The sequence below is a fragment of the Myotis brandtii genome, unplaced genomic scaffold (genome assembly GCF_000412655.1).
Source record: "Myotis brandtii unplaced genomic scaffold, ASM41265v1 scaffold103, whole genome shotgun sequence".
In the NCBI taxonomy this organism is placed as follows: domain Eukaryota; kingdom Metazoa; phylum Chordata; class Mammalia; order Chiroptera; family Vespertilionidae; genus Myotis; species Myotis brandtii.
In genome coordinates, this window is record NW_005353460.1 from 2,334,523 (window position 1) to 2,346,158 (window position 11,636).

At 40.3% G+C, this 11,636-nt stretch overlaps 1 protein-coding gene across 2 annotated transcripts in view; it reads left to right on the forward strand.

Annotated features, from left to right (window-relative positions):
• The first annotated feature begins 351 nt into the window (after positions 1 to 351).
• ADAM9 (ADAM metallopeptidase domain 9) overlaps positions 352 to 11,636 on the forward strand; it is a 92,133-nt gene continuing 80,848 nt past the window's right edge. For both annotated transcript variants that reach the window (XM_005856442.2, XM_014536428.1), the window contains exon 1: positions 352 to 506. In XM_005856442.2, coding sequence (XP_005856504.1) covers positions 410 to 506 — 97 coding nt within the window. In that variant the 5' untranslated portion in view covers positions 352 to 409. The remainder of the gene's footprint in view (positions 507 to 11,636) is intronic.

Sequence of the window (11,636 nt, forward strand, 5' to 3'; positions counted from 1 at the left end):
TGCCCGGCGCCCGCCCCCAACCCCCTGACAGCCAATCAGAAGAGGCTGCGCAGGGGGGCGGGGCTGCGCTTTGCCTCGGCTCCTCAATGCCTCTTGGGAGTCTCACGCTCCTCCTCCTTCTGCTCTGAGCGCTTCCTCCAATCGGTTCCTCCGACCCCCGCAGGAGGCGGGGCTGGGAGTCGAAACGGGCGCGGACAGTGGGTGGGCGGGGCAGCCGAGTGCGGCTGGCGGCGTCCCGATAGGCGGGTCAAACAGACAGCCATCCATCCCAATGACCCGTTCATTGGGGCAGGGGTTGTTTCTGGTCCTATTTCTGCACGGATTCTACTGCTGCCATAGCTTCAAGATGGAGCGGACGGAGGCAGGAGCGACCGAATGCTGAGCAGTGGAACCTGCGGAATCGGCCGCGATGGGATCCCGCGCGGGCTCGCCCTTTGGGACACTCCGCTTCCAGTGGCTGCTGTTGTTGGGCTTGGTGGGCCCAGTCCTCGGCGGGGCGCGGCCAGGTGGGTGTCCGCCCCCGGGGACCTTTGGGGTTGCCGTTTCCTAGGGCGGGGACGCTCGGAGTCACCCCGAGGTGCCTGTGAGTGGAGGGGCCCGGCCTGGCGACTGGACTCGGGGTCGGGAGGCGGAGCCGCCCCAGCTGTGTGTGTGGGTGGACAGTGCTCAGACCCGAGGGTTGGGGGTCTGGCACCCCGAGCCCTTCTGGGCACGAGTCTCTTGTCGGATCCCTCTTACTCCGCCTCCTGTTTGACAGAGCCGTTTGCGGGGCTCCCACCCCCCCATGCCGCGCCAAGCTGGGTCCCCCCCATTCTCTCCAGGCTACTCTGGATCCGGCTCTGACCTCGGGGAGTCTGCTGGGTGCGCGCCGAGGGTGTGTTCCTATGTAAACTGTTCTGAGACTTGGGGCTTGGACTTGCTTGTGAAGTTAGTGTCACTTGGAAAGAGGCCGGGAGGTGATGGGACTTTTGGTCTCGGTTATCAGGATTTGAAAATTGGACGTTCATTCGATCAGCGGGGTCACCCAGAGCTGACCAGTAGGTACCCAGAGCTAAATTTAGTGATGGAATAAAGGTGTGTGTGTGTGTGCGCGCGCGGGCTCAGTTTTCTTGGGCCATTTTGTTGTAGTAAGACTACTTCTTTTTGGAACCGAAGGGCTACATTTCTTTGGCCAGTCTTCTATCTGCGTTTTTCCTGGGTTTGTAATGTCTTAAATACTGACAAATAATCCCTGCCCTGCTGAAGTTACAGGACTTACGTAAACTTGCTTTTGAATTGTAAAGCTTCCCTTGGATTCGTAAGGCGTTAATATTGGAGGCGCCCAAACATAGTGGAAGCAGATCGCCAACACTCTAGCTTCTTTCTGGACACAACTTTATTTTGGCTCCTGTGTTAAATTATTGTTTGCATGTCTATATTTCCCTTATCAGTTATAGAGTATGATGGAGAATGGTGTGTTGGTTTTTTTTTTTTTTTTTAACACTAAATCATTGCCTTGAGAATTGTTCAAAGGTGATGACGGAAAATTTCAATGCAGGCTGGCTGACCTTCAGGAAACTAATTACATTTTTTTCTTATCTTTGGTTTGTTCTTTTTCAATTAAATGAATTTGTCCCATTGCAGGGATTTTGAAGCTCTAAGTAAAACTTTATTGAATGGGAAGCTACTAAGTATTTTCTGGTTAAGATTATTTTTGCCATGACATTCTAGGTGGTTAACATTTACCACTATTTAAGGTGAAGTAGTTTATACATATGGAGTTTTAATAATCTATGATTCAGTGTGATTGCAAATATAACCAAGACTATAAATATATATATATGTGTGTGTGTATATATATATATATATATATATAATTTTTTTTACACAAAAACAAACTCTTTGTTTCATTTATTTACTTTTCCCCTTTTTACTCAATTTTTGGGGTGACACTGGTTAACAAAACTATACAGGTTTCAGGTTCACAATTCCACAGCACATCATCTGTACACTGTATTGTGTGTTCACCACACCAAGTCTCCTTCCATCACCATTTATTCCCCCCTATACTCTCCTCCACCTCCCCCCTTCCTGCGATCCCTACATTGTTGTCCATGTGCATGGTTTTTTAGTTTTTTTCTCTTTTTTCTTAATCACTCCACCTCCTCCAAGAGCCCTGAGCCTGCTATCTAACACTATATATATATATATATTTTTAAAATAATAATTTATTTTGAAAGTATTACACATGTCCCCTTTTTTCCTCCATTGACCCCCTCCAGCCCTCTCCTACCCCACCTCAGGCCTTTAGCACCCTATTATGTGTGTCCATGGATTATGCATATATGCATACAAGGTGTAAGACTATATTTTTAATGTTAGTATTTGTATTGTGAGTACATGAAACAGTTTATTCTTGTATTATTTGTTATTGTATTATTTTCCATAAGGAAAATCTGCTTTTGCCCATCCCTGTATATAGTTGTATGGACTATCCTTGTGGTTTTTAACTGTGGCTTTTAACAGTTTATGGCCAGTGCCTCACTTAATTAAGCATATATATGCTTTCAAAATTTAGTCAGTGTTTATCAAACGCCTATAAACATCATGCTCAATTCTTGTAGAGGGGCAAAGGATGACTAAATGTGCTAAGTCTAGGTGAGGAATGTTGGGGAAGGTTTCACTGTGGAAGTGATATTTGAACTGATCTGTATTGGTGAATGTTCAAGTAAAGGGATAGGTGTTATAATGTATCCCGCGAATCACAGAAGGACGCCTCAAGAAGTCGAATTAAAGCGTCACATTTATTGCAAATTCGGGACTATGAGGGGCCATTTCCCAAATCTCATAGTGATAAGATGGCCGCAGTACCAGATTTATATAGGCAAAGATCACAAAGGTATTGATTACATCCCAGGGTTTGGAATGAGGAACCTGATTTGCAAAAAAGCAGTTTACAGAAGCAAAGCAGCATGTTATCTAAATCACAGTTTTGGGTCTCCAGAACACTGAGTCAACAGGGACACGTTAACTGGAGCCCTCTGACCTTGGGATAATTGTGCTGTCCTTCCCAGGTAAAGGAAAATGTGCTTTCTAAGACCAGTATGACCACAACCCATGGGATATTCACATTACAATCAATAGGGTATTTAATCGAATTGGATAATTTATATAATTCAGAAAATCAAAATAACTTTTCTATTATTTTAGCAAACAAATAAGTACAGAAACCAAACAGCAGGGTTAAAGTTAAACTATAGTTTCTACCTGAGATGATTGCTTCTATACTTCATTGGAACACATTCTAAGCAGAAGAGTTTTTACAGGAGTATGGAGGGGTGAAAGAACATGACTTGATAGCAATGATGAGAATGTCTCCAGGCAGATGCCTATGTATGAAAGAGAGGCAAGGAAGAACGAAGGGAGGTTTGTACCAGTTGGAAAGAGTCTTACATGCCGTGCTAAGGGGTTTGGACTTTACCCTGTAGGTAAAGTTCTTTGGGTAAAATTTGTGATGAAGAGAACTGGCAACAAAATGGATGACAGAATATAGGAGGGAGAGGCTGGAGGCTGGGAGAGACCCGTTAGGAGGCTTTTGTAATAGTGTGTAGTGAGTCAACTCCTGTCTCCCTCCTGGAATGTTCCTCCAAAATCAGCTGACTAAACTGTTGCAATACAGGAAGGATGTTTAAATCATGCGCTGAAATCTTTTCTGCTAATGGGAGAGGAATTTGAAGACCTAATAAGTACCATATACATCTTTGTTAAATAGGCTCTGGAAGAGTTTTTACTGCCATTGTGTCAATGAGGAAGTGCAGTATAAATTCCAAACAGATGGCACTCACAGGAAAACTTTTCCTTTTAAACGGAGACTAACAAAGGTACCTATGTGTCACTGTGAAAAATAACAAAGGGAATCAGGTATGAAACCTCTTCTGATGTTCTCTTTTCAGGTAGTAATTTTGATGCACAGACCTAGAATTAAAAAGAACATTGAAAAAGACTAGCATTCTAAGGAAAATGAGTTTTAAAGTGTAATTACTCATGGTGACTCACTGTAAAATGAACTATGTAGTAAGAACTTAGGTCCACACTAATTTTGTTTTTTGGTGCCAGCAAATTATTTGAATTTGATGTTTGTACTGTACAGGAGAGTGTAGTCTTTTACATTGAAAGACAATTTGGTTTTCATACTTTTAAGTAAAAAGTAAAATGTTTATAATTAAAATATGTATAGAACAAATTGTTGGGTTCCAACACAGTTTTCAAAAGCACTTTACATTTTACCTTACCAAAGTGTAAAGTACCTTTATGTTTGTGTTTTATTAAAAAAAAAATCTTGGTTTATTATGAATCCTCCCCAAAGAAGCAAGTTCTCAGTAACTGGAGGCTTTTTCTTGGAATAGCCACAAGCACAAATATATGACAAATAGCCTCATGATATATACAGGGTGGCCCCGAAAATATATAGACACATTTTAACAACTGATGGTTTAGTTTTGAAAATGAAATGTGTTTTAATAAACACTGCCTTTATTATTTTTCTTTTTACAAAATATATTTTTATTGATTTCAGAGAGGAAGGGAAGAGAGATAGAAACATCAATGATGAGAGAGAAATTGACTGCCTCCTGTAGGCCCCACACTGGGGAACTAGCCTATAACCCAGGGCGTGTGCCCTGACTGGGATTTGAACTGTGACCTCCTGGTATATAGGTCCATGCTCAACTATTGAGCCACACTGGCCAGGTAACAGTGCCTTTATAATTATTCAAAGTGTGTGTACATTTTTTGGTACACCCTATGTATATAGGTAAATTTGATGGACACCTGTGTTGCTTCCATATCTTGACTATTGTAAATAATACTGCAATGAACATATGGATGTGTATGTGTGTGTGTGTATGTGTGTGTGTGTGTGTGTGTGTGTGTGTGTGTGTGTATATGTATTTCCCCCTTAGTATATAGCAGAGTCTTCAAGTTATGCCATCCTTTGAGTCCATGCTATGGGACTGACTGCCTCATAAGTAAATCTATGCTCTTAGTATCTCCGTAACTAACCCCCCCCCCCAGGACCTTTAAAAGTTGGATTGCACTTTGAATTGCATAATATTGTTCTTATATTGAGAGATTATTTTTCGTTTTGTGTCAGTGTTATTTTAGTAGACTTATTTTTTCAACATGATCAAGTATAGGATATTTCTTGAAATATCTTTTAAGAATAAGTTAAGGAACCTGAGTTCACTTAATTTGGTCAGTTTTAAAATATGCAGTTGTTTGTGTATTTGTTTATATTTAGCTTAACATAAGACTTAGAGTATTTCAACTTATATGGGCAAAATGATGCCACTGCCAAACATTTGTCATACTGTAGGATAAAACCCATTCCTATCTGTAAGAAATGCCTTTCCCCCTTTGACACCTTTTTCTTTCAGTGAGATGTTTCATGGTTGAACTCATATTAGGAGGGCCCCCTTAGTCACCCCTTAGAACCCTCATGCGGTAGACCCCTAGAGATTAGCTTTATTGACACATCAGAATCCTGCTGTGAATAGCCGCTGGGATCCCAGCTGCTTTAGAGGAGTGGTTAAGTATTCTATGGCATAGCAGTACAATGAAAGATAGCATTGCAATTAAAATGTCAAATGTGTGGGCCATGCAGATCTTTGGAAGATTGATATAAAAGATGCCAATCTTAAAAAATAAAACTTACTGTGGGTTGTTCATGATCATGACAATTATGAGATCTTTGTGTGTATAGTAGTAAGAATAAGAAGAGGTTGTTTACTCAACACACATTATTAAATACTTACTGTACAGTGTGGGAAGCACATAATGAGTATGGTACTGTCCTTTGTCTCAAGAACTTAAATTCCTTGCTAGAGGACCTTAAATTCTTTAGGGCAATAAAGGCTATAAATGGCTGGCATTTTTCCAGAAGGGGCACTTACAAACCACAGCAAATGCCCTGTTTCTTTTTAAACGTAGAGACGTGTAAACGTAAAAAAAAAAAAAAAAAATTGTAACACTCAAGAAATGTAAGCATAGCTGTGGAAATTCTAATTACGTTTGAAGATAGTTATTGATACCATATGTTATATATTTATATTTCCATTCCATTCACCTTGTATGAAAATATGTGGCTACAACAGTGCTTTATGTATCTAATTACAACAACTTCTTTTCAAAAACTAATTTGGACAGCAGAATTACCTTTTCATCCTATATGGGAACCCAGGTTTATTTTCTACAGTAATAAAAGTATTTAAAGGTGGCTATTTGTTTACATAATAGGAAGGAAAGGATAAAAGCCCATGACTGAAAGTTCACATTTGTTTGCTTTGCAATTAGGTGGAATTCTTTTAACTTATCTCCCTCTACTACAGCTACTATTATGGAATACATACTTGGACATCCTCCAAAATACAGTACATAAAAAAAAATCTACGGAGATAGAGCAGTGATTTTTAATCGGTGTGCCACGGCACACTGGTGTACTGCAAGACTTTTTAAAAAATGCAATACCTGACTAGCCAGGGCCACTGACCTCTTTTCCCTTAGATTCTCAAATTTAAAAAAAATGACAACAGCCAGTACAATAGTTGCCTGGTGTGAATGAATAAAAATTATACCTATTTTTTTTTTTGTCAGATTGGCCAAAAATAGAGATTTTTGTTGTTTTTTTGTTTTTTGTTGTTTCGCAGAATTTTAGTAGTTTATGTGTGCCATGAGATGAAAAAGGTTGAAAATCTCTGAGTTAGAGGAAGAAAGGAGTGAAATTAACACATTTCCCTTTCTTTTGCTAAATTTGAGACACTTTCATTTTCATGTTTTAGCTCTTATTTTTTTTATCTTCAGTCCATGTTTTCTAGTAGTGTGATTTTAGACACTATGTTTATCCTGTCAGATTCTAAAACAACAGTTTATATTCTCTGTGGAGTTGATTGTATTAATATTTTTATTTCATTGTGAACTCTATCCCCCACAAGGCCTCTGGGAGATATCTTTAGTTGTCACACCGGTGGTGCTTCTGGTTTTAGTGGGCAGAGGCCAGGGATGCTACTTAACATCCTACATTGCACAGGACAGGCCCTTCTCCCACTCAAAGAATTTTCTGGCCCAAAATGTTAATAGTGTTGAAGCTTTATATAAATACTGTTAATGCACTTCCTTTATAGTAACATGTGAAACATGTTATTTTTGTTCCCATGAGAAGGTGCTACTATTTGGAGTTTAAAAAATAAAAAGGGAATTGAAAAATATATGCAAGATATGAACAGGAAAAAAAGAAAAGAAACCATACCTAGAAATAAGAAATTTTGAAAAAATATAGGAAGGAGGATTTTCATACAATTAGTGTGTATTACTTTTGAATGCTACTAGTATAACCCAAGCATGTACATTTTTTACATTTTAGAACTCCATATGGCATTCATAAAGGGGGTCCTTGGATTTTAAAACCAAGAAGTCAGTATCATAGTAATAGCTATTACATACACAAGTTATTTTTGGGTACTATACTTTTTTTAAAAAAAAATTTATTGATTATAGAGAGGAAGGGAGAGGGAAAGATAGAATCATCAATGATGGGAGAGAATCATTGATTCACTGCCTCGTGCACACCCCCCACTGGGGATCGGCCCCACCGAGGCATGTATCCTGACCAGAATCGAACTGTGACCTCCTGGTTCATAGGTCAATGCTCAACCACTGAGCCACACTGGCTGGGGTAGCTCTCTTCTTTCTTATCTCCCAAAGTCATAGGCTACTACAGCCTGATCCTCCAACACTCCAACAGGGCCTTCTACTCTCTCCTCATGCTCTTCCTCCCAGGGGGTGCCAACCTGGGGTCTTCCAACGTAGTAACAACTCCCCTGCACCGTGACCTCTACACTGCGATCTCCAAGATGCTCCTTTGAGGTCTTTTGAACAGCGAGTCTTGGGTGCTATACTTCCGAAAGCCTTTTAAAAGAAATGATTAATTGTGTTCCCCCTCCCTCCCCATCCTTTATTCTTTGCTAGCAATCTGTATAGAAGAGCTAGTTTCAGCTCTGGCCCAAAATAATTATAGAGTCACAGACAGTTGCAAATGTATAGGATGATTTACTTTTTATCACACAAAACTTCTAACCCACAGAAAACATTTTATTCATGCCACCACTCACTTCTAGAGTGACTGTCCTAGTAGTTGGATAGATGACCATGATCCAGAATGAAATTATTAAGGATATTAAAATTAGTGATTGTAGGAATTTGAAAAATTGAAGGTCATTGAAAGGTCTATTCTAGGTGAAGAAATAGTCCTGTACCTCAGTTAATTTAAGATTAAGGATATTTCTATCTAGTGCATCTATTAAGGCCATAGATTTCTTTTGACATGGTTACTAATTGACAACTCTAAACATCTGAATATTTTATCATAACCTGATTATTACAAGGCATCAATATGCCTTGGATTAGTCCATGGTTGCTTTTGTGAGCATTTTATTTTAGCCTATTTCTAGTGTTTTTATGTAATGACTTGCAGCCACATTTAATTAATATAATATACTATTTATATATATAAAAGGCTAAGTGACCAGCTGACTGGCTGGTAGATATGATGCACACTGACCACCAGGGAGCAGACGCTCAATGCAGGAGCTGCCAAGCAACAACAACTTTGCAGAGTGCCCTTTCGCAGTCCGGGACCCCTCGGGGGATGTCGGACTGCCGGTTTTGGCCCAATTCCTGCAGGCCAGGCCGAGGGACCCCACCTTCCAGAGACCCCACTCACTCTGCAGATGCCCTTCGAACCCTAGTGCCACCCCAGGTTCAGCCGGGCGGGGAGAGACCTCGGGAAGTTGGCTCCAGGGCATGTCCGGCCTGTCTCGCCCAGTCCCGCCCCACCGGCCACCTTCTAATTAATTTCCTTTCAATATGCATGAATTCGTGCACGGGGCCTCTAGTATTATAAAGACACTAGAGGCCCAGTGCATGGATTTGTGCACCGGTGGGATTCCTTGGCCTGGCCTGTGGGGATCAGGCTAAAACTGGCTCTCTGACATCCCCCAAGGGGTCCTGGATTGCGAGAGGGCTCAGGTCAGGCCAAGGGACCCCACCGGTGCACGATCAGTGCTAGGGAGGGACCGTGGGAGGGCTCTAGGGTATGTCTGGCCTGTCTCGCTCAGTCCTGATTGGGGCCAATTGGGGCCATCTTGTCCAGTCCCAATTGGGGCAGATCAGGGCTGGTCGACCGGGAAGGGACCCTGGGAGGTTGGCTGGTCCGGGAGGGACTGCGGGAGGGCTCCAAGGCATGTCCAGCCCATCTCACCTGGTCCTGATCGGCCGGACCCCAAGCTAACTTACCAGTCGGAGCGACTGCCCCCTGGTGGTCAGTGCACATCATAGTGACTGGTCGAATGGTCGGATGAACAGTTGGACACTTACCATATTAGGCTTTTATTATATAGGATAAGGGAATGATGGGTAAAGAGTTTGAAAACTGTCAGTATGACATGGTTGCGTTGCATATAATTTGTGTTTTCCTATTTATGCTGTGTCTTTTAAAATCCCAAGTTAGACAAGGTTATAGACATCTTTATATATGTACAGTGTTACCTTGGGGAAAGTTAGTTGTAAATATTTTATTTTTATCTGTATTTTCAGAAATCTGAGGGGCATAAGACAATTAATGAGTGAAGGGATGTGTAGATTGGATCCAAAGGAGGAGAGAGTGGGAGAAGGGAGACCAGAGAAGTCGGTATAGCAGTCTAGATGTGGGGTTAGTAAGGCTGATGGAAAAGAAGAAACTGTTGAGAGATGATAGATAAACAGTACTTTAAATACTTTAATCTTCTCATTGAGGAAATACTCTTTTTTCCCAATTTTAATATTAAAAGTAATATAGGGGTTTGAAAATACTTCCTGATTATAAAAGCAAATTCAAACACTACAGACATGTGGGAGTGCCGGAAATAAAGCCCAAGACTTATTACTTTCTGGTTCTATTCTATTGTGGTAACTACTTCAAACAGGTTTGGTACATTTACTTATGATATTTACATGTTTACTTATGACACATTTCATAGTCTCATATATATAACATGTGATATAATACTTCATAAACACTATAACACAAGAGTTTTATAAAGTGAAAAGTAAAAGTCTCTTTCTCATACCACTCTCTATAGGTAACTACTTAAAAATGATTATTTTACTATAGAAAATATGAAACATACACAACAGTAGAGAAAAGAGTCATGAACTCCTATGCACCTATTATCCAGTTTTAATACAATTTCATACACATCTTCTCCCTCAAACACACACTGGATTATTTTGATGCAAATCCCAGGCATCATATCATTTTGCCCTTGAATGTTCAGAATAACTCTCTTAAGACATAAGGACTTTTAAAAGAAAAACTTACCCACAATATCTTATTACACTTAAAAAATTAATGGCAATTTCTCAAGATCATTAAATATCTGTTTAGTGTTAAGGTTTCCCTGATTGTCTCAGAATTGGTTTATTTTTCCATTGGTTTATTTGAATTTATAAAAATTCCCTCTTCTTTCTTTTCATGGCATTTATTTGTTAAAGAAACTCCACTTAGTAAATTTATTTTCTAAATTGATCTGCTGAGTGGAAGATGTGACTCTGTTCTTCTTCCCTCAGTCTTTCTGTTGTATATGCCAGACTTAAGTCTCCTAATACTGAACGTGTTGTGTTTTTTTTTTTAAGTATATGACATATGTTTTTATTTCACTTTATTTTTTTCAGGTGTATAATATAATGATTTAATATTTGCATTGTAAATACTCAGCCCAATAAGTCTACTGAACATCCATCACCACCCATATTTACAAAATTATTTTTCTTGTGAGATCTTTTGAGATCTACTTTCTTAGCAACTTCTGAATGTGGTTTTGATATTAGTATCTAGAGTTATATAGAGTTTTCAGTGATGGCCCTTAGCTGGTGACCATCTACTTCATCAAGTTTACTGAAAAAAATTGACATATGTCATTGCAATGATGCTGGAAGAAAAGAGTGTGTTGGATGTATTAAAATACTGCCTCAGACTCCAACATGAGGTATCTTCTGAAGGGATTTGTGTTGCCCAGGTGATGACTTTTGAACCTGAGCCCCACTTAGATATGATTTCACTGTGTGGTAAACTGAATAGGATTGGAACTTGGAGTAAATCCTCATTGCTTTTCCTTCATTGTTAATACATTTTCTCTAAAGTTTATAATTTAGCATAGATTAAATGACATTAATTTCATTTTATACTAGAGGCCCGTTGCACAAAAATTCATGCATTTGAAGGGTCCCTCAGCCTGGCCTGTGCCCTCTCGCAATCCGCGACCCCTCAGGGAATGTTGGAGAGCCGGTTTTAGCCCTATCCCGCAGGCCAAGCCAAGGGACTTCATTGGTGCACAAATTCATGCACCAGGCCTATAGTATCTAATATATTGCTATTTTCATGTACAACTATCTATATATATGAAACCCTAAGTGACCGTTATGACTGAACCACCTGAATGACCAGTTGACCAGTCACTATGATGTGCACTGACCACCAGAGGGCAGTCATTCAATGCAGGAGCTGCCCCCTGGTGGTCAGTGCACTCCCACAGCCAACCTCCTGCGGCCCCTCCCCCTGGCTGGCC